The following is a 24,022-nucleotide window of genomic DNA, read 5'->3' as shown; positions in this document are numbered from 1 at the left end:
AAAGACAAACAAAAATACCGTATATAATAGTAATCCTTTCATCTAACTTGTAGAACATTGGGCAAGACATAAAACAAGACTTCGGAATATTGCCACTTTCTACGTTTTAATAATCTGAAGCCTTGAGGTGGTGGCACATGCCTTTAATCCTAGCACTTGGGAGGCAGAGAGGGCAGATTTCTGAGTTCGAGGCCAGCCAGGTCTACAGAATGAGTTCCAGGACAACCAGGGCTATACAGAGAAACCCTGTCTCAAAAAAAAAAAAAAAAAAATCCTGAAAACCTTTCTATGACACTGCAAATTTAAATCTCACCCAGCTGGTTAGGCACTCCAGGTCAACAATGAGGACCCAGAGCAGCAGCACTTGTTTCAAGGGATCAGACAGACTGGGCAGCTAGGGCATCTATGCCCCATAGCATCTTTGTAAATTCGTGACCAACAAATCATATTTGAATTAAAAACTGAACTTACAGTAGTTTTAAACTTTCTGTTTCTGAGACAAATGCCCTGGTAAGCTTTCCTCTTTGTACCCACAAGAGAAAACACAACTTTTAAAGAGTAACTTTTCTACTCTAGATCATAGTGTTTGAGGTTTTTCTCGACAGTCCTTGGGTCTGTTTATTCTGGGCGTAGGGTGAGACAAAACATTGTGGTGTCAGGATGGTGTGGCAGAGGCTACATGTGTCATTGCAGATAGGAAGCAGGGTGTGAGGGGCCAGGTATAGCCTTCAGCAGCACATACCCACTGGTCTGCTTCTCCAGGAGGCCTGACCTCCCACAGGTTCCACTGTCATCTCCTTAACGCCACCAGTGAAAGATCAAACATGGAGCCCAAGTTGGGCGTTTTCTATTCAAGCCATAGAGCAAGAGATTCATTTAGACTTCAGTCTGTTAACAGCAAGGATTCTGCGGCAGCCCTAGCAGCTGTACAGTGATGGGCAGGGGAGGAAATAGAGGCTTCCCCGGAGGGTTTCCGTCTTGCCCTCCATCTCCACCGTGGTCCCCAGGACTATTGAGTCTTGCTGTTCGTGTTAGGATGGGTCCTCTTCCCCCTAGCTTGTCCTCTCTGGAAATATCACACACACACACACACACACACACACACACACACACACACACGGAGGTGTACTTCATCCCCTAGGCATCTCTCAATCCTGACTGGCACTTGAGGTTCACCACCAAATTAGACATCTATGAGAAAGATAAAGGGAATTTAGACAAGAGGTAAACATGGGTGTTTCCTGAAAATTCTTGTTAGGAGATGAGTCTTGTTAAAGTGGAAACTGGAGTGTCTGAGGCATCAGGGGAGAGAGTCTGATATGGCCAGCTTTGAGTCGTTCAAAGGAAGGCAGCAAAACAGGAAGCCAGGAAGCCCTTAAAACTGCTGTCCCAACTGAACTGGCGCTGTGAGGAAATCTTGGATCTTACGCACTATGGAAGTCAAGTCTGGTGCCAGTGTCCTCCATGGACCTCCTCAGCACTCTTTGGGATGCAGGTGGCCGGGAACTGGTCTGCCTCTGTGTTTAGTGTTCAGCCCTGACTTTCACTCAGAGATGGATAAGAGGAAGCAATGCTTTCAGGTTGAGGTGACGCCAACGTCAGATTTGAATGGGATGCAGTTATATTACAAATTCTTTGAAAAGAATTTAGGGGGAATTTTTCTGCTCAAGGATTATGTTGGATCCACCCCTAATGATCTTGGCTTAATAACAATTTTAAAGTAGAATATTTTAAGTGCATATTTTATGTGTGCTTGCATGTCACACCGTGGGTAAAACGAGGACACGTGCGTTTATTTTATGTGATAGAAATTCTTATTTTTAAGATTAATTTCCGATATCTTTTTAAAATGAGTGGTAGGGGGAAATGTACATTCTAGATGTGGTTTAAAGGAAATTATTACTTATGTCTCTCTAAAGGCACTTTGCAGAACATGAAGCACTAGTCTAGACCTACAGCAAAGATGAGCAAAGTGTCGTGCCTGACTTAGGGTTTGGTACATAGCCATGCAACTTTATCCTTTGTATTTCCCACGTCATTCAACAGGAGGTCTAGGGATAAAAACTATCTCAATAAAAGGCTCTTTTGTTAACTTTAAAATTGGGGGAATTTTAATACTGCCGATTAAGTTAGCCTATTTTATTTTTAAGCCCAGTACAAACTGATAATGCTAATACGTCCATGGGAGCCACCAGCCAGTATTTAGACATACACATCTGCAAATACAATGGAAGCCTGATGTTGTCTTCCCTGATCCTGTGGGATTTGCTTTGCTCCCTGGGGGTTCGTTTTTGCTCAGACTAGTTCTGTTTTGTCTAATTCTCATGCAGTAAAAGCAGGGACTCTGGAGCTACGACAGTGGTAATGCTTGACTGACGCTCAGGAAACCCTAGGTTAGAGTGTGACAGTTTCCAAAACCCCAGAAAATGTACATTCAAACCACCACCCCTATTTGTATAGTGGCAATTCATTTACTATCACATCCCCATACCTCCTAAACTTAAAGCAGGCTAACTCCAATGACTTTGAATTTTGGTCCTGGAGAATTTCAGATAGGAGCACACTTTATTTACCTAGTTTCTACCCCTCCCCCCGCCAACTCCTCGGGTGCTCCCCATCCCGTTCTCAGATTCATTGCCTCCTCTTCTATAATTATCGCTGTGTTTTACATATATACCACACATATATATATACCTTCCATTATTTTTATTCGTCCCTTATAACAACAGTAATTCTGATCTCTTTTTGCAGTACATCAGTTCTCCTAAGTGCTAATGTTGTACTTTGTTGATTTATAATCATGATCGGCAACGGTGTTTATTTCTTGTCTCTCAAATGTCATCAACTAATCCAATGTTAAACTCTGAGCTGGGGAGATTTCCTAGGTGGTGGTGCCAGTTGATCTGCCCTGGTCCACATCACACCTGTTGATGAGGAGCTTGTGGCTTCGCATCGGCATCGCGGCATTGTCCTGTGAACCTCCAGTTGTCTGATGTGACTGACTGCTGGGGATTAGCTTCTGGGATATGCCAGAGAATCACCACTTAACTCTTTTCATCTGCTCTGCAAATAGAATCCTTACTTTTCTTAAGTGTGACGGCTCTACACCATACATTTTTCTGCAGCTGAATACTTTTATTACTGTATATTTTTCCAAAATATGTATGTTTTATGTGGAAGCCAAAAGGAGTCACTAGCTATAAATCAAACCTTGCTTGTGATCAATATTTAAACAAGGATTGCGTATTAGCCAATCTCTTGCATGCATCTGAGCGTTCATTTGTAATATACTTTCCAGAACAGTGAATTTCAATCCATAGAACATGAAAGCTAATAAATTATTTTAAAATAAAGAGTACACACTTTCTGATCTGTAATAAGAGCCCGACATTTACAACTTTGCCATAAATCAAAACTTAAGAAGCTAAATATATCTGTGGTAACTGTCTCTGAGGTCATCCGAGACTGAGCTGAGCATTATCACTTCACTGACGGAAAACTTTTACTTAATTTTAACCCTAACACGCGGGTCTTTGGTTTTCTTGTGGTAGACTCTTTAAAATACCTCATGGACACTTTCATGTGAGGCATGTGGTGATTCTCTTGTGGTCTGTTTGGCTTTTGTTTTGATTCTTAATTCCCAGAGACAAGAATGCTACTGACGAATGAGAGTCTTTGGTAGCCTCAGCTGGGAACTAAGAGTTAAAACCTTTAAGAACAGTTCTGCTTGTCTTGTTTGCCCACAGCGCTGTCTCTCCTGTGAAGGTGATTTTGACTTTTTGTTTTTAATCATTTGCTCTTCAGATGGACCCTGTTCAGAAAGCAGTCATTAACCACACGTTTGGAGTCTCCATTCCCCCAAAGAAGAAACAAGTTATTTCTTGTAATGTCTGTCAGCTTCGCTTTAACTCGGATGTAAGTATCACCTTGGTATTGCTCTCTGAAGTGTGTGGTGCTGATGCTGATTGGTCTGAATACAAATAAGCCTCTTCCTGTTTGCATGCTCTGAGGCAGCTGAGCACTGATTCTTCCTGGTGGCCCGCAGGCTCCAGTGCATCCAGTTTATCTACATGACTAAGATTCAGTGCTTCAAACTCAAACACCAGGACAAGGGGTTGATCATAAAAATCAAGCCGTTCTCGGCACAGTCAGTCTCACCTGAACTGTCCTATACTTGATCCCACCAATTCTATTTACTGGTCAAAAACACTTGAAAATTAGAAAATGTGAAAAAAAGAATTCAGTGCATGCTGAGGGAGATCATTGTTATCTTTGACAAGAACTATCATGTGTCATGCATATCTTCACTCTTACTGAAAACTTATTATACAAGTTATGTTTTTATTTCATAGACATATAGGGGGAAATGATTATAACTAGCCAACAGAGAGCTAAAAAGATACAAAGCAAGGGTAAAATCTAAGTATATGTGTGTGTATATAATAACAGTAGAAATCTGATAATATTCAACTACCAAATAAAGCCAGTTACCACTGCAGATGGGAATCTGAAGGCTGTGGAATTTCCCAAGCTTCTGGACTCAAAAAGCCATTTTGCAAAAAGCAGATTTAGTGTGTTTTTAGAAATAAAAATATAAGAGACATCATTCTTCACATATACCATGGTGTGACATTTTCATAATTCTACACAGTAAGGACAACGAAATTACACTCACTGGAAAAGCAGAGAAGCGGGTCATGATGTGAACAGTTATATTTAGTGTGATTTCAACCAAAGTCTAGTGACTGTTTAGTATCTCATAAAATTCCACACTAAAGAATAAATAAACCTAAGTTAACATAGGAAAAGAGGATGCTAATTCATTTGATACCTCAGCATCCCTGAGCTATCAGTTCTCCTCAGACTGCAAAGATGGCAGCAAAGTGAATCCCACAAACCGCTTTTGTTAAAAATCTACCACTTCTTAGAATACATGTAGGAAGGAAGGAAAAAAATCCTCAGATGCATAAATTTCAAAGATTTTCATACTTCATGATTTCATTATGTACTATAAAATCTACAATAATCAATTGGGAAATCATTCCATCTTGGAGCCGGATAGATGACTCAGCGTATAAAGTACTTTTGCAGAGGAACTGGGTTTCATTCCCAGCACCATCCATAACTCCAGTGTCGGGGGAAACCGGTCGTTATGGGTACTGCACACACTGGTGCACTTGCATCCATGCAGGCATAAACACTCATACACATAAAGCTAAATAAATCGGGGCTGGAGAGATGGCTCTGTGGGTAAGAGCACCGACTGCTCTTCCAAAGGTCATGAGCTCAAATCCCAGCACCCACATGGTGGCTCATAACCATCCGTAAAGAGATCTGATGCCCTCTTCTGGTGCATCAGAAGACAGCTACAGTGTACTTACATATAATGAATAAATCTTTAAAATAAAAAAAAAGCTAACTAAATCTTAAAACCCTCGTCCATTCTACCCTTGCAAGCCCTACTTCCCATTCCTGATCCTTAGCAACACCTTAGTACTTTTTATACAACTCGCCAGCATTTGCATATATATCTAAATGTATCTTTCTGTTTTTCTTACATATAGAGTAACATACGTTTTTTTCCCTCTGCCTTGTTTGTTTAGCTGTTATGGTGTTCATGAATGTGTATGCATGCATCAAACGTGCATGTGTGTACGGGCATACATGCACAAGTTTGAGTAAGAGTGAGAAGGTCAGAGGTTGATCATCCCCAATCTCTCTACCCCTTCTTTTTCTTGTGACAGGGTCTCTCACTAAACCCAGAGCGTGTCTTTTTGGCTAGATTATCTGGACAGTGGGCTCCCGAGATCCAATTGGCCCTGCCCCCCAGCAGCACAGTGCCAGCATACCTGGCATTTCCACGTATGCCCAGGTCCTCATGTTTGCAAGGGGGACACTTTACCATTGAGCCATCTCCCCACCTCACATGACAGTGCTTCACAGAGAAGCCACTCTGTCAGTGTGGAGCATTCCCTGACCCCTTTGTTTGCAAATGTGGTAGACAGAGATGCAGAGGGGACATGAGTTAGAAGATGGAATTAGAGGTGGTAGCACCTGTCTCTAAAGTGGGAAGGTCACCCACCACTTGCTCATGTGCACGGTTCCTTTGAAAGGGAAGGAGGAGACAGAAGAAGCAGTCATCGGGGGACCACTAGGAGAAGAATTTGTTTGCTCATTGAAGGCTTTGCAGAAAAAGGAAGGTTCCAGAAGCCAAGGAGTGTGCACAGGTTCCAGAAAGTTCCATCAGGGAAGTCAATTTTACCCAGACCTTCACTTTAGCTCAGAGAGACACACTTTCTGATGACCAACTACAAGATAATACATTTGTGCTGCCTTTAGCTTATGATGGTCTCCTGTGGAAGCGGTAGAAAATGACATCCTCAGTCCCTGTGTCCATGTCCTGCGCTCCGCTTACTTAGTACCCATCTGTACACAGCACACACACAGTACACAGTAGGTGTGCACAGCCCATGGCAGTTTGTCTGCTGCCTTCTGGGTGAACGTGTAGGCTATCTCCCACTTAGGAGCACTGCGTGTGTTTTCATAGTCCGTATAGGATCTGGGTGGGTGTCTTCTAAATCTGCAGGCGTGCCTACAATACTCTCTCCGATCCTTTGGCTTTGGTGTGAGGCTTCGCTGAACCCCTCGTGGTCGGTGGTCGGACATTCAGAAGAAGCAGCTTTCACCTGCAAATGATACAACTAAGTCTGTCTGGGGTCTGTCCTTACACAGAAAACTAGAGCACGTCACAGGTCCCCCACTCATTCAGAGTCCTGGAGGGCCAGGTGTGGTGACACATACCTTAATACACACTCAGAATGCAGAGGTAGAGGTGGGCAGATCTCTCAGAATTTAAGGGCCAACAGGCTACATAGACACTGTCTCAAAAAAAGTAATTAATTTAAAAAAATGTTTTTAGAAAAAGAGATCTTGAGCACAGATTTAAGTTCTGGTTCTGGTTCTGAACTTGGAAAATGATATCCACACTGTTGGCGTTAGTTTTCTCTTCTGTGATGGCAACTGAAACGGACTGTGTCCTGCTCTGTGATTAAAAATAATTTCCATGGTATTGTCATTAGCAGAACATGACATAGACACATCTGCCTCACAGCTAGGATAGCAAGGACCTCAGCATTCTACATTCTACTTTGTCATGGAAGCCAGGTATGGTGACACACACCTGAAATCCCAGAACTTAGGAGGAAGAAGAGGAACAAGAGAAGAAGGAGTAGGAACAGGAGCAGGAGGAGGAGAAGGAGGAAGAGAGCCAGGAGTTGAAGACCAGCCTGGTCTACAGAGCAAGTGTGACACCTGGACAACATGAGACCCTGTTTGAAAAACCAAAATATAAAACAAACAAACAAAGAAAAATGGAACCCTCATCTGTTCCCTAGGTCGTTTGGGGTGAGGTGTGAGACTCGTCTCTCCACATTCCGGAATCTCTCAGCCCCTTAGTTCCAGCTCACCATCGTCCATTTTGTCCGATTGCGTTAACACGGGCAGGACAGCTGCACACGACTTAGTGGCCAGCTAGCAGCTTCCCGTCACTGCTCACCAGCTCTGTGAAGAACAAAGACAGTAATGAGATTTCTGAGTCATGCGTAGATTCTAGGCAATATAACCGCCAAAAATCTGGATGGCAAACTTAGAAATGTGACATCTATGTGTTCCCAGTGTTTAGTAATAGTGCTATAATCCGCATAACTGAGCTCTCTAACTGAGCATTTTTTATTGGGGGAGAAAGTTTATTATTTTATAATTACCCTATTTACATTTTAATGCAAGAATTAAGAAGATGCTCATCCTTATTTCCTTTAATAACATTTCTAAATCAGCCTGAGACTGAATTGGCTTCAGTCTTCAGTGTAGAAAATACGTTTATTGAAAGATCTGGAAAGCAAATTTGCACAGTAAACAGACTGCACTCCACGGCTCTCCACAACCCACATAAACTACACCAGGCAGGCCTCGCAGAGCGGAGCTTGGAGCGACCTAGTTTAAGGGTTCCGCAGCCACTTTGTCCAGTTTTTATCACCTCAATAGAACTCCACCATTGGAAAGCAGAAAGGCTACAGCTTTATTTACACAACTCGGCCTTATGTAAATGAGCGAGCATTAATCACAAACATTTCCCAAGTGAACCTTTGCAAATTGACACCATTAACTTGGCCCGAGCCAGGCACTGGAAGAATACACTTTCCAAAAGAGTCCTGGACTTTTGTGCAAATGTGTGCAGACGCCAGTTCCTCTTTGCTGCCACCTCATCTTCTTTTTAAATCCTAACCGAGGGTGAGCTAAACTCGGGTTGTCATGTGCCTGCATGTTCCTTTGTTCACTGATAAATGAGTGCACTACAACTAGAGGATGACTATAAACTGATGAGCCTGAGAAGGAATCTTTGCCTATTAGCTGGAAAGTGCCACCTCCAGGCATGAGCCCAGTCCTCATCCCTGGAAAATGAGCTAGCTTGTGCTTTAAGAATAATACCTTGAGGTGGACGTTCTTTTCCCTTTTTAGCTAGGTCAGAAGTTGGGAGATCACAAATAATTTTTAATTTGCATATTAATTTCAGTTCATCAGAAACTAGCAATAGAAGGATCCAAAAATACAAATGGAGTTTCACATAACATTAGAGCAGGGTAACTAGAGATGACATCATCATTGTCATCATCATCATCATCATCACTGTCATCTTCATTATCACCAACTAACATCATCATCATCACAAAACCCAGTTCACTATTCATGACCTAGATCCTCGCACCTCGTAGGGAACCAGGAAAAAGAACACAGAGATCTAGTCGAGTTCTGCAGACTCTGGTTCAGGAATAGACCCTAAAATTTTTGGAGTTGGTCATTAAGGCCACAAATCGTGATGCATGAGAGAGTATCCCCGGACGCTAGTGCCGCAGGCTTTCATTGCTAACGTGGCGCTACCCCTTTCGCTTTGCAAAATCTACAGCACTGCTTTCTGCACAGCTCCTTCAACGTTGAGTCCCACCATAGCCCACATTCTCTTCACTTTATCCACCTCATGGTGTTTGTGAGTCGGTGGGTTTTCTTGGCATTGCTCTGTCTGGGTTCCCGTACGGCTTTGGTTTAGCCAGTATCTCTTGATTTTAGCCCTCTTTCGTTCTTGCTATGCTTTATGTCTTCCTGTCTGGGGATGTAAAGAGGTGACCTCGTGCCATTTCATTGATTGACCTCAGAATATTATAGACAGACAGGAAACTAAAGGTTTGCTTTCAAAGATAAAATGGTAGGGAGGCCAGACATTTGTGAGAACATTTTTGAGGGTGACCTCACTCTCCTATTCTTGACTATAAACCTCTGACATTTCAAAAATCGCAGTCATTCAGAGATGGGTGGAAATTCCCAGGACCACAGTTAGCAGGTGATTGGTACTTGAGCAAGCCTGGCACCCTCGTTCTGTGTCGCTGTCAACTTGCTCCCGTCATTTCGCTCAGATTGTGCCTTCCCCGTCGTCTTTCTGTCTGTTCTCTCCTCCCTGTCCCGTTGCAGTCTTATTCCCGCCTCCTGATTTCTTTTGCAGATAAAAATCTCACCCTGCCAACATTCCTGCCTCCTGTAAACAAACTTCATCCAGGTGACATTTAAGAAGCTGTGTCTGCTAGAGGCACTGGCAGTCTCTGCGGCCCACCCACAGAATCCTCCACAGTCAGGAGGCCAGTCACAAAGCCACAGCTCTGGGCCTCACATAAATCCCCTTCCCACACGGTTGGTGGGTCCTCCATCTCTTGGCCACCAGACAGACCAGACTGTCCTTCTCCACAGCTGTCGTTTGACACCAAGTCCTTGCAGCAGTTGCCCTTCCTAGGAAATCAAATCACCCAAAAACCTAGAACCTTGATAGGCATAACCTTAGAAAATGTCCCTTTTAGCAAAATCAGTGCAGGCAGTGGCCGTGAAAGGAGGGGCTTTATGAAACTTGGGTTCCATTCAGTATTCTAGGGAATTCCGCAACTTGCTATTGATATCCTGGAGCTATCTTTTATCTCTGAAATATGTCTTCCCTGTTCTTCTCCGTGTTCTCCTCCAAACCATTACCTTTCTTCTTCCTTTATTCCCCATGGTTTTGTCTTCTCCAGTGCCTTACCCTTTTCTCACCCTCTGACACAGTAGCGTAACAAATGCATCGCTTTCCCTGTCTGTCTTCAGCATCGGTAGTGCTTTTTGATTAAGTCTTTTCTTTCTTTAAGTAGATTCTTTGCTTTCAATTTGGGAAATTTATCTTCTGATGTCTGACTGTCCCCAACATAAGGTCACTGCCACGAGGCTCCATCCAGCTACTATGCAGGTGTCAAGGCTATACATTACTGTCCCCTGCCTCATGTATATGCATCTAACTAGTGCCAACCACCTACATAATACATCTACTGTTGCTTGGGATAGACAGCTACTCCCTGATGGTTTCCTTTGTGTGACTGCATATGAATTATATAAAGTGGGCCTTGTGTACTCCTGGATCCACAGCACAGTTTGAGCATTCCCTCATCCTCTGCAATTCTGGACAAACACATCTGTTCTCCTCGACTTCATTCCCTAAACAATACAGCCTAAGAACTATTGCATAGAATTTATATTTTAATTTAAATATTCTGGAGAAGTTAAAAGAATATAGGAGGATATGTTCAAATCCCATGTCACAGTTTTATTTAAGGAATTTCAGCAGTCACAGATTCTGGTGCTCAAGGAAACTTCTGGAATGTTCTCCCATGAAGTTGAAGAGTGACTACACATACATCCATGGATAAGCTCAGTCTATTACATTTTACCTGGGCTAACACAGCTACTACTGGAAGAGAGAGAGAGAGAGGAGAGAAAGAGAGAGAGAGAGAGAGAGAGAGAGAGAGAGAGAGAGAGAGAGAAAGTTGCCCCTCCCTCACTGAAACGTCAGTCTGTGGTGTAGGGATGGACACGGTCAGACTTCCGCTGAGCCTGGCAGTAGGTGATTAAATAAAGAGATACTGCAGGGATCCTGGTCTCATTGCTGATCCAGGAGCTGCGATGCTTACTGTAAAATTTACATCTGCTATTAAGCAATACGAATTATTACAAAAATTAACATTGTTAGTTTGAAGACCTAACCAATCTTGTCAAGAACAAAGGTGTGATGCCCCAAATAGAAGGGATCAATAACGTCCAATGAAAGTCTAGAAAGTGAGAGCCAGCTTTTGTCAAACATTTTACATTTTTTCCCATAAATAAGACTATTTATATTGATTCTTAGGTTTGGAGGGTAGCGAAGCAGATAGGAGGTAATTAAAAGCATAAATCTCCAGGGCCTGAGAAGGTAATTCTCTGTTTCTCAGACAGAGCTGACAAAATGATGAACATTTTTTGCTTCAACATGACAGAAATATAGCGTGATTACATGGAGCAGGAACATGGGGTGCTAAAAGTTTTCTTCAATAGCTGCCATTAAACAAAGGTCTTAAAAGTTCAGTCACCTTTTTGAGGTGTATAGTAGCTACTCATTAAATTCTTTAGAACCTCTCTACCGCAGTAGCATAGTCTGAGAACATGAACGCAGCAGTCCCTTCTATTTTAAGTAGATACATGGAGAACTTTAGGACTGATTTTTAAACTTACCACTCAGGGCTGGGCTGTTGGCTTCCTCCAGTAAAGCATCTGCCTCACTAGCATAAGGAATGGAGTCTGACACCAATTTATAATCCCAGTGTCAAGGGGCCTGAGACAGGGAGAGCCCTTGGAGCTCATTGGCCAGTTGAGTTCTGAGTTCAGTGTATCAAAAGGAGGAGGAGGAAGAAGAGGAGGAGGAGGAGGAGGAGGGAGAGGAGGAGGAGGAGGAGGGAAAGGAGGAGGAGGAGGAGGGAGAGGAGGAAAGGGGGGAGGAGGAAAAAGGAAGGAAGATAATACACAATGACTTCTGATTTACACACAGGTACACACATACATGCAAACATATGGGCACAGGAGTGAGTATAAAACACACACACACACACACACACACACTACATTTTACCACTGGGAGAAACAACAGACTACATTAAAAGAACAGTTTTGTTTTTTAAGTGAGCATACTGACTTTCAGAGACAAGTCAGACTCCATATTGAATTAAAGAGGAAATCAGTATGTGATTTAGTGTTTTTCTGGCTTTTCTTTAAAAGTAGAGATGCCTCTCGTGACAGGGGACTCGAGCATTCGCTTGTTCCCAGCCATATTTGGAATAGTACGTTCTGCTGTATATGGCAGTGCACAGAGCTTATATGTTCAAGTTAGAATCAAGGGACCAACGCCCACCCCTGCTCAGCAAGGGGCAAGAGAAACCCACTGGCACCTCTGGCTCTCTGTCAGCTGCGGTCTATTCCCAGCGAGCACTTGGCTAATCAGATAGTAATACAGCTTTAAAAAAACACTGGACTGGTTGTGTTACTGCTCTGGCCCTTTAAGTAGAAAGCGTTTTTTCTTGTTAATTCCTTAAAAGCTTCTCCAAGTTGTCAGTTGTTTTCCACCCTAAGGTGTCCCTGCCACCTGGGCCTCACGGAGACTGCTAAGACTTCCTGCTTTTCACTTCTTCCCTTGATATACATTTCTTCAGTTAAGACTAACTCCAGAATCGTTAACAATAAGAAAAGGTCTCACGTGACTTCTGTGGCTTGGGATTTCAGCTACACATTCACTCGATATGTAATTAAGGACAGACAGAAATTCTGAACTGAGCGCCCGCCCAGTAGGTAGGCTCGATGTGATTAGCAGCTGCTTTCACATAGATATCTGCACTTTACTTTAGGAAGCATTTGGTTTCCTATAGCTAGCTCCCCTCTGCAGTGCTTTATTAGGCGGTTGGCTAAACTCCTCACCATCTTCAGGACGAGAAATGGAAAGTATTATTTATGTGTGACCCAAAACAGAAGAAAAAGATGGTTGGAAGTTTGTATACTCCGCTGCTGGAACAAGAGGGGGGTGACTTGAAACAGTTTAGAACATTCTGCAGGAAAGAGACCTTTTAGCTCATTTTAACTCTCAGGCAGCCCCTTGAATAACAAACGTGGGAGTGTTTGCACTGCAGGCCCAAGGACTTAGAATGGGTGGCCAGGCAGGGCTGTGGGAGCCATCCGTGGTGTGCATCTAGAAGGGCGGAAGAAGGCAGCAGAGAAAGGATTATTGCTTCAGCCATTTTCTACAATATCAAGACTCTGCTGGCAAAATCGTGTGAACAATGGGGCTGAGGGGGCTCTTCAAGCACAGAAAAGCATCTAAGAAAAAGAGCATCAAGATAGTCCCTGCTTCTAGGAAGGCATGAGCAATTTCCTCCCAGACTTGTTTATCTACCTGGGGAAAGAAAAAGAAAGGAATCTTAAGGCTGCCCAACTGTACTGTGGTGCCGACTGCACCATAATTCTGGAGAGAACAGAGCCTGTGGCTAGAACAGCCTCCAGCGGAGCACTGTTTGATGGGTCCCACCTCCCTGTCTGGTGCTACACTGACACTCGCCACACACGTCATCTCTGTAATTGCACACAGGTGCACAGAGGCAAAGCCTTGAGAGATGGTCGGAACTTGAGGAAAATAAAACGGAAGAACTATGTAATTCTGTAGCTATGCAGACAGGGTCCGGCGAAGCCTGGTGACAGTGGCTCATGCCTTTACTTGACAGTAGAGGTAGCTAGATCTCTGTGATTTTTATGAGGCTAGCCTGGACTGTGTATGGAGCATCAGGCTAACCAGAGTATTTAGTGAGAGCCTGTTTCTTAAAACAAAACAAAACAAAACAACAAAATCCAAATATGACTGATCACATATGTGGTTCTTGTGGTCCTTGGATAGGAAACAGGGAATCCATGGCCTCCCAAAATTATGCAGAATGTTTTGTATTTTCATATCTGAAGCCACAAAACAAGTGACTAATCTTTCTCATCAGAAGATAGACATTCCACATCTTTTATCAACATGTCCCCATGGTCTAGATCTTAATAAATTTTAGGGACTAATATTTCATCTTACCCTAACTTTTACTCTTCTCTTATTCCCTCCTTCCTTCCTTCCTTTCATTCTTTCTCTTTCTCTTTTCAGTGGCTATAGTGGTGAGTTGGATTGAACCCAGGGTCTCGTACCCAGGGTTTCATACTAGGCAAGTCCCACTGAGCTAAATCACCTGTCAGTACTCAAGTAAATCCAAAAGCAAGAGAAAAATCCCTCTACTCCACCTGCACCCCTGCGCTCTCTCTCTCTCTCTCTCTCTCTCTCTCTCTCTCTCTCTCTCTCTCTCTCTCTCTCTCTCTCTCTCTCTCCTGTGTTCTAGGGTAGATGGAGCGTATATGCTATGTTCAGTGCTCTGACACCTGGTCTGACAAGGACTCAGGATATGCCACACCATCAATCTTCAGCCCTGGGCTTTGAGATTGGTTCAGAGCTCACTGTTTTGTATTTTCCATCTGATTGGAAAGTGTACATTCACAGTGGTGACACAGATGACAGGAAAGCAGGATGAGACTTACTGGGAGAAGGGTTTGACCTAAAGAGGAGAGGGGTTGAGTGAGAGTTGTAAATGACCAGAATCCATGCTCTATAAACCCAAAACTACACACAATCACCTTCCCAGTCAGGAAAACGTGTAGGAAGGACATCAACAAGGAGGCTGGATGGCCGCTGCCCACACAGCTCAGGTGATCACTGACATGCTGACACGGTTTTAACTCAGTGCATGGACTTCAGTGCAACTTGATTTTCATGTTTGTGACCTCACCAGTAGCATTACAGATCAGAAATGTGAAAGGGGGTGTGGTTTAGCCACAATAAATAATAATTCTATGACACTATTCGTGAGAAGCCTGATAACCATTACAGATGGGTTGTAGTCAGTCTTCTGTAGGAGATAATTAAAAAAAAGCAGTGGACCTCATGGGTAACTTTTTCTTGCAAATGTAACAAAAATAAATTTTAATTTTAACTAAGACAGTAAAAAGTGAGGGAAAAGCAAATGACTTGTGCCTTTTAATCACATCCAGGAGGGGAAAAAAATCCCTTTAAACAGAAATTTCAAATATATACATATAATTTAAAAAATTAAAATGTTTCAAAATGTCTTTCTTGGCCTTTTAAAATCTCAGTGGTATTGTGTGTTCATGTCAGATCCACAGTTGCAACAACATCACAATATAAGTGGCAAAGTTTTGCAGATCTGAGCCCATCTAACATGGCTCTGCGTGATCTCTCACGGTCAGGAATGATTACATGTAGTGGAGCCAGTGTGAACTGTGTGTCCCACTAAGATCTCTGTATTAACATAGTTCATTAAAACATAAGTAACAAAACATGCTCATTTTACACACACACACACACTTAAAACTTACTGTGGTGTATAGCTCAGTAGTAGAACACCTACCTAACCTGCCTAACCTGCCCCAAACCTTGGGTTCTAACCCAGTGCTGGGGGAATGGACATTACACATAAGAATAACCACAGCACTTACTTAGAATGTAGACTAACAACAAAAGAACGTTACCAAGGAAGACTATTTTAGTTCTGTAATTTACAGTTGCCACCATGGGGGCCGGAGAGGTGGCTCAGCAGTTATGAGCACTTGTACTCTTTCAGAAGAACATCTTTGGCTCCCACACCCATGTGATGGCTCACAACCATAGCTCTGATTCTGAGGGCCCTAGCACCCTCTTCTGACCTCCCAAGGCATCAGGCACATACATGATGCATACACTATACAGGCAAAACATTCATACACATAAAATAGGATAAGTTTATCTAGAAACTGTATCACCAGCATCTAGTGAAAATGCAAAACAAACTGGTTTTAGCCAGTTTTCTTGTTTAAATTACCTACAGATTATACAACCCCTGTCTCCCTGAGGGTCACAAAGGACCTTGCCTTCAGGGCACCCCCCCCCCCCCCCGCCCCCGAAGACTGGTGTTCATTCCATAGGAATAGATTCTGGTTCTGTTACACCCCCTTTCATTTAGAGAGAGATGCAGAGCATTGACTTGGGATCACAGACTTCCATTTTGTCTTAGATTCATCTACTAAATGCTCCCAGAAAGCTGGCCGACTTACACCATTGGCCAAGCTCAAGATGACCACTCGGGCTTTGCTCTGTAAACAGCTATCATGCTATCTTACGAGGGACACTTACAGAATCATTCTGTGTAGTGATTTGGGATTTGATGTCATAGCCATTTAGTAATATCAGTTTCTGTCATCTTTTTCAAAGGGTACCATTTGGGAGGAATAGAGAAGTCTAGATTCTAAAGGAGCTGTTAATAATTTGTCAGGGTTTTGTAACTGAAATGGTTTAAGCCAACAAAATGCCCCACACATATTTTTAAACTAAAAATGCCAACATTTTGAGTTCAGTCTATACATTTGCACAGATGGTCAGAGAACAGAGCATTCATTAGTCTCTGTAAGTCATGAGGAAATGATAGATTTCCAAATTTGTAAAGTGCCACAATAGGATTACTGAATTTACAGATACAAAATTGAAAAGATAGAAAATTTTAAAATGTGAAGATCTTGTCATTCTTTCCAGCCAGCTTGCTGGAGATTTACAGACTAAATACTTTTCATTCACATGCATATCCATTTTTTTTATAAATGTGATAAATTCTTATAACCCTGGATTATATTAACCAGGGAATCTCAGGGAATTCAGGTGTGTGATGTATGAACTGCATTTTGTTTGTTCCAAGTTCTTACAAGATAGTACACGTGAGTCTTGCAAAGGGGACTCCGAAGTCTAAAAACTGGAAACCACCAGAGAAGGCTTCGTAAGCCTCCGGATTTACTTTCACGCACTGAAACATAAGCAGCGGTACCATGCCAGTGACTAGCACTCAATTCTTAACAAATTGTTTGATCCCTGGCGGCTAACAGCCTTAAAAAACTTTCCTTCCTTCCTTCCTTCCTTCCTTCCTTCCTTCCTTCCTTCCTTCCTTCTTTCCTTCCTTCCCTCCTTCCTTCCTTCCTTCCTTCCTTCCTTCCTTCCTTCCTTTTCTCCAGCTAACACCACCTCTAAAAATGTTCGGTTTTTTGGACCTTCATGTAATCACTACTGAGAACCTCCCTAGCCCTTGGCCATTTAGCCAGTGGCCTTACACCAGTCCTGCTTTTAAAGAAAACCAGTAATTTTAGAGAAAACTAGTTAAAACTAGTAGCAAAATGTTACTTACTAACATTTGACTTAGACAAGATAATGTCACCTGACCTCCTGGAACTTTCAGGGTCCTGACTATGCCAGTCTGTACTCCTGCTCCTGCCTCTGTCCCTGGTTGCTTCTATCCTACAACCATAGTAACTTTGACTACCCTAAATAGGACATGCCCACCTTCCCAGCCCTCCCACTCTGCCTTTAGTTCCTACACATCTTTCAGGTCTATAAATATTTCTTGCTCACAGTAGGTTTTCAAGATATGGTGGAGTAATTTTAGCCCCACTCCCATTGGCTATATTAAATGTTTCTTAATTAGAAAATATATATTTTATTTATAGAACTATTGATTTATACACACACACATACACACACACACACACACACACACACACTGATGATGATGATGGCAAGACAGAGACTGAATCCCTTCTGCAGTCTTTCTGGTACCCAGCTCAGTGTGTGGAACTGATTCTAATGGGATCATAGAGTTACTAAATCCATGCTCTATGGTAAAAACTGAAACTAACCTTAAAGGCTACCTCCCAAAGCCTGATTTTACTCCAGATCACCATTAGGCATCATAGCAAAAGGTGAGAGTCTATCTGGTTTTGAATCCACCTCTATGAAGTATGTTTTGATCTAGGCTTGGGGTTTCCTCCGTTGATCTGCAATATGCTGACCTGACAAAAAGCCCGTTCTTTTAATTTTTCATTCAAATCCAAGACCTTCTGTAGAGGCCTTGGACCAGTTCTTTCTGCCAGCCTTGTACTCTCAGAAATAAGCCTCAGACTTAAAGTGTATTTGCAGACACCTTGGCCATCAGCTAGGCTCTCCTCTGACTGGATCATACACTATTTACTCTAGTCCACTCTTTGCCACAGGCTGGCTACCTGTGCTCAGGTACCATGAGTCTGTCTCCTCACATCCTCCTAAGTGACTCTTCTGCCTGGCGCTATCCCAGAATTCTTTCTCCTCCAGGATGTCCCACCTCCTATTTCCTGCCTAAGCCCTAGGGCATCAGATCTCTTACTGACAGGTGCCATATTCATGCAGACATAAGGTGTTCTTTCCACAGCCTTCCACTCCTGACATTGTGATGGAGCAGCAGTAACTTTCCAAGTTCTCTGTAGACTCCCACACGGGTCTTCCTTGCTCTCTTCGTGTGGCTTTAGGAGGCTAAATGAGGCTCCACACAGAGAGCGCTTGGCCTGCCCTGTGCCTGATGCATGACAAACAACAACGCCAGCTGCGTGTCTATAATTTTACTTTTGAACTCAAGGAAATGTGTCATAGCCTTTATGTCTGAGGCTCTTCTAGATACTGCGTTTCCGTTCTGGCAATGTGTTCTTCAACTCTTCAAAGTGATGGGGGCAAGGTGCTCTGATTTCTCTTGAGGCAGCTATCAGTCCTTTATTAACACAAACACAGCTAACATTCAGATTTTGGTCCAACATTGCCAACTTCCAGAACGAGACAACCTCAGAATCTACTATTTTCCAGTTATTTAATAAAACTGATTTGAAATTGCAGAAAAGTACTTTAGCACGTACGCTGCTGCTGCTGCACTTCACAAAGACCACAGTTCGTCCTAGAAACTTAGTTTTAAATTCTTTTCTCTTGGACTTCCTCACTGCGTCTTCTGTTTTGACCTTTCCTCTCGTCCATCCTGCTTTCCTGGTGACCCGCCTGTCCTGACTGATAAGCTGCCTCCTGAACATCTCCCGTCACTGTCTTCTCAAGAATCTTTCCTCAGATAGATTTTTCTGTCCCACTGTACATAACTGTTTTCTTGAGATTTTTCTCAAATAGATTTCCTCCTCCCCGCTGCACTTAATTCCTCGGGAACCTTGTCTGTCTCCAAAGGGTCATCCATCATCTGTCGCCTGGCTCACAAACAATGCCTCCAGTCCAACTACCTTCCTCAAGTAGCAATTGTTGACTCTCCCCAGTGTGTATCCTGTGAGCAGCTCAGACAGATGCCCAAACAAAATCCTCATTTCCTCCTGCAAGATTTCCCTCTCCACCATGACTACAGTTTTGTTATTTGTTTTTGCCTCGTTCTCTGCTGTGACCAATTTAAACTCGGCTCGATTTTTTCCCACCCTCTATCTTTGCTTGAGTTCTATTTTGAAGTAATAAAGATTAGATATTCATTCACTTGCCCATCCATGTAGTATTTATCAGATGCCTACTGTGTTTTAAGTAATGTGTTAGGTGCAAGATGTAAAATGAAGAACAAATATCTCACAGGCATGAGCCATAATGGAGGGCTGTAGCCTGGGAGAAGACAGAATCAATCTAATGGTCACGTGAATTCATACATTTAAAACAGGGGAGGCCTTTCAGAAGCTCTCATACCGACTCAGAAAGGGGCGCTGCACTAGCGTTTGGTGGCTGTACTTTGGAAGAATGCACAGTTAGTATGCGAGCTAGTGAAGGGTCACAGAAGGGAGTCTAGCCAGGTTCTGAGGGAAGAACAGAAATTAACTAAGACAAGACACAAGGGGCTGGCCTGCTCTGGAAAAGAAGACTTCCTGTGCTTTCCTTGGTCTGCAGCCACACTAAAGCAACAGAGAGGACCCAGACAAAAGCCAAGAGCAGGGGAGGAGGAGACCATGCAGGTTGCCAAGATGATGATTTAGGTTTTAAAAACAGCATCAGTGAAACACTGTGGAGTTTTAAAACCAAGGAATAAGGAATGGCCACAGTCAGACGTGTGTTTGAAAATACTGCTACAGAGAGTTGAGGAAGGTCTTTGTGTGGTCGCCGAGGAGGCTTAAGGTGACAGCAGATTTTATCAGGGCAGTTGTGACAGAAGAAGACTCAGCCTGACTGGAGAAGTACTGGGGTGAACTCTGCAGGCCCTGGAAATTCACAGAATGTAGGTGCTGGATTGATAAGAGGGTTTCCTGGTCCTTTCAACAGAGCAGAGAGATGTGGTTGACAGAAGAGGGGAGGGGAGCAGGTAGTTCAGAGGAAGAGAGCAACGTCTGTTACAATGAGTTTAAGATGCTTTGATATTCACAGTGGACATCCAGAACCTGGTTTTGTGTGCTATAACGTGGGGGCGGGAGGGGGGATTGGACAGAGAGCAGATTGGAAAGTTTGGGGTAAAACCTCAGAAAGGGCTAAGAATAAGTTGTGTTTGATGACGCAGCAGAGACGCGCACCCAGCAAGGGCTCCCTGTGGGACCTAGCCCTCTCAGCCCATTCAAGTCTCCGGGCAAGTTCCCTTGGTACCTAGCATGGCGTGGCTTACCCTGATGGCTACTGTAGTGTGCTGAGCTTTAGATTCTGTAGGTGAATCAAAGCTGCAGATGCTTCCATTCCTATTTCCCCTTAAGTAGACGGAGCTCTCAGATATAATGAAGGCCACAAATGGTAAATTAGGATGAATCCTCAGGTTTGACCTGCTGCTGTAATGTAAAGAACAACTAGCAGGGCAAGGTTGGCTGTGTATTGTTTCATTATATACCCTTAGTTACATTTGTGTATTATGAGAGCTTATGAGATATGCTTTAAAAAAAAAGATTTATTTATTTAATGTATGTGAGTACACTGTCACTCTCTTAGACACACCAGAAGAGGGCATCACATCCCATTACAGATGGTTGTGAGCCACCATGTGGTTGCTGGGAATCGAACTCAGAACCTCTGGAAGAGCAGACAGTGCTCTTAACTGCTGAGCCATCTCTCCAGCCTGAGATATGTTTTTCATATCTACATATCTTATTTCATCTGACTTATAACATTATGCCGGGGCTTAGGCCTTAATGTGCCACTTTGAAATATGAATGTTTCATTAACTGTAAAACAGAATCTCAAATGATAAGTGATAGATAACTAATGTGTCAGCATATGAAATACTGGTACAGCCGCGTTTCAGACATTCCCCGAGCACTGCCCACTGAGTTGCTCTGCCACTACAGCCGGCACTAAGGAACGTAAGGAGACTTAATACAAGTTCTCATTTCAGACTTAATTGGTGTCATTTACATAAATGTCTTTAATATGGAAATAGAAACGAGTGCAATGCTTTCTTGGACCAATTCACAGTAAATGTGTGAGAGTCCGAAAGCCTAATCTAAGAGTCAGTTCAGAAGATTTGAATTAGGTGAATGGTCTCAACAGCGCCCCCCTAAAAGCTTGTGGTCCTTTCTTGTAAATACACTGGCCAAACCAATGAAACTGGTGTCACCTCAGAGTCAGAGATGGCCTTCTGTCTCACCGCACCAGAGAAGTAACTAATACCTTCTAAGTTTATGTAAAATGTGAAATTAATTCGAGAAAAGTGGATCACTTCCACTTTTAAATACTATGGGAAAATCACAAAATAATTCAAAGGCATTGAGTAATCATCGACAAATCCTTAATATTAACATAAACTAAATAATTTCTTAAAATTAAAATAAGATTAAAATAAAAGCTGTGTGATTCATAAAGCGTTCTAAAGGGTTTAATTCCTATATGTAATAATTTTAAGGAAAATTAGATATTTCCTGAGTTGCAAAAATGTTTTTCATCACTTTCTATTGTAGTCATGTCAGTGTACAGAGCACTTGCCTTCCTGTGCTGGATATAGTCATTTAAAGTGTATAGCTTATTGAGTGCCTTCTCCAGGGACTTAATCAGCCATTTCCCTTTGATTTGAGTGTGGTAGAGTACACCCCACCAGGGCTTATTGCTTCATCTTCCTCCAGTTAAACTGTTGGGCATTATTAGGAATTCATGTATGCACGGCGTGTTCGCTTACTGCGATCAGGTGCTGATTCCCCAACATGGAAGACGGCAGAAGCATCCCTCAAAAATTACAAGACTGCAGTGCAAAATACAGAGTAAATACTCTTCTTGTTTTTTTTTTTAAGAATAAACATCTCAGACACTTGAAAAAAATCCCTAAGTAAATTGTAATGACATTTATCAGAGCTGTGATGCTAAAGACCAGTACTGAAGAATTCACATCAGTGTCCTACCCCTTGATCAGTGAAAGAAGACATTCTTCAAAACTCAAGCTCTGTGATTTTCATTGTTTACGAAAAGAATTAAGATAGGAATCATCTGGGTTGAACTTCACCGTAGCAAAAACTTATTGTTGTTTTATTAATGGACATAAGTTTTAATTATGACCCATTTTGAAATGAAGTGGAGAGCCAGGCAAGAGAGAGGACAAAATTGACCAAATAAAAGGACTTGCAGTCAGTTCGCAGTTAATACAAGCACTCCCAAATAACAGCGTCTCTTACCCTGCCCTTATTAACCCTAAGTTGGTAACTAGGTGTGCAGTTGGATCCCTAGGGGAAGAAGCTAAGATTGCTGGGAATCATCTCATCTCATGCTGTGGTGCCCTTCCGTAGGTCACCTAGAGGCCGACAGTGTGCCATGTGCAGCTGTTTATGCCAACCAGAAACATAGGCATCAAGGCTCACAGATGGCTAATAGGATATATTTGAAAAATTACTTTGAACTGCACTAAAGATCTCAGCTTTTTTTTTTTAAGAAATGGATTAATTTGCCTCCACTGAAATGTACAAAGTGAAGTGATGTCTGTGTAAAGCTAGGGTAGCAAACAGTAGCATTGTGGAGCAGCTGTGACCCAAGAATTCTACTCTGTCTCTAATATTTGATGGAATTTAAATTGGGCCCAAAGAGAATTAACAGTCTAGAGTGCACATCATGTTCCTGCTAGAGAGCCACTGCTTTTCCCTTAGTGATACAGAAAGCTTTGGAGTTCACAGGGTGTTCTCTGCACTCTACAAGGTGTGTAGAATGCCTTCTGTGGGTTGCTGGTCCACTACAGGTGGCCGGGATGATAGCATCCAGGATGAGCTAACTGAATGTGAGTAGCGCCCCCTGGAGTTACACAATATCAAGGCACTAGCTGGACCATAGAAACCACAGCTGTTTCACTGGTGGTTAGCTCTTAGAAATTAGCAAAAACATTGGCTCTCTTTAAGCTAAAAGACTCATAATGGTCATAATTTTGTCTGAACTTTTTTATTTTCAACATATTCCCTTACATAAGTAAGGACTGAGTGAGGTGGATTCCAAAGACAGTTTATACATCATTGTTGATATTGCAGACCATAATATGGCCAATATCAGGAAAAAAGGTTCACTAGCCAACTTTGGATTGAGTAAGCCTTTCTCTTGGGTACATCTCCCACTTTTTCATAATGTGGCCCTGTCTCTGGAAGTATCAAAACTTGTCAATTCAAAAATACATACAAAAGGGTTTTTACTAGTAAAAAGAGTTTTGTGGGGGGAAAAATTGTGATAAGACAGAGATTTAAGAAATTATTTAGCTTCTACTCAGTAATTTTTAATTTGTTTCTTAACATGTTCATAGATTTTAAAGTGGCATGATTTTATTTCAAATAATTATCATAGTGCCTTGGCTATGAGACAAGATTATAGGTTTAGCATACAGGATAGGATCTGTAATGTAAATGCCACATCTAATGTCACAGTAACTTTCTATTCAAAATGTTGACTAATAGGGCATTTGATGTGCAATTGAAATGTCCCATAATGGCTTCCGTTTCACCAGGGACATAATTTTGAAGGTAACAGTTCAGCAGCATTTCTCTGTTGTCTTCTCTGTATCAGTGTGTTCTAGAGAAGCTACGAGCAGGGAACACTGCAGTCCAAAGGATGTGCTGCCCAGCACACACCGTTCCTTACCCCAGAGTGTCTCCCACTGCACACCACCCCCCAGAGCCTGCCCTAGAAACAGGGCCCCACCTCTGTTCCCTCTTCTGAGGCGCTTCCACGGCCCTCTGCAGTCTGGGGGTTTATTTTTTCTATCCGCTGACTCCTTTGGTTCTCAGTTGCTCCATCCTTGATCTCCCTCTTGTTTCGGGTCATCTTGCTCCT

General features: G+C 42.6%; 1 protein-coding gene across 2 annotated transcripts in view; it reads left to right on the top strand.

The window, feature by feature from the left end:
* Znf385b (zinc finger protein 385B) overlaps positions 1–24,022 on the top strand; it is a 391,151-nt gene that overhangs the window by 320,079 nt on the left and 47,050 nt on the right. For both annotated transcript variants that reach the window (XM_052182775.1, XM_052182776.1), the window contains one exon: positions 3,805–3,915. In XM_052182775.1, the coding sequence (XP_052038735.1) occupies positions 3,805–3,915 (111 nt within the window). The remainder of the gene's footprint in view (positions 1–3,804; positions 3,916–24,022) is intronic.

The sequence above is a fragment of the Apodemus sylvaticus genome, chromosome 5, assembly GCF_947179515.1.
Source record: "Apodemus sylvaticus chromosome 5, mApoSyl1.1, whole genome shotgun sequence".
Lineage (NCBI taxonomy): Eukaryota > Metazoa > Chordata > Mammalia > Rodentia > Muridae > Apodemus > Apodemus sylvaticus.
Note: the sequence above shows the minus strand (reverse complement) of the source record. Positions and strands in the feature narration are given on the sequence as shown.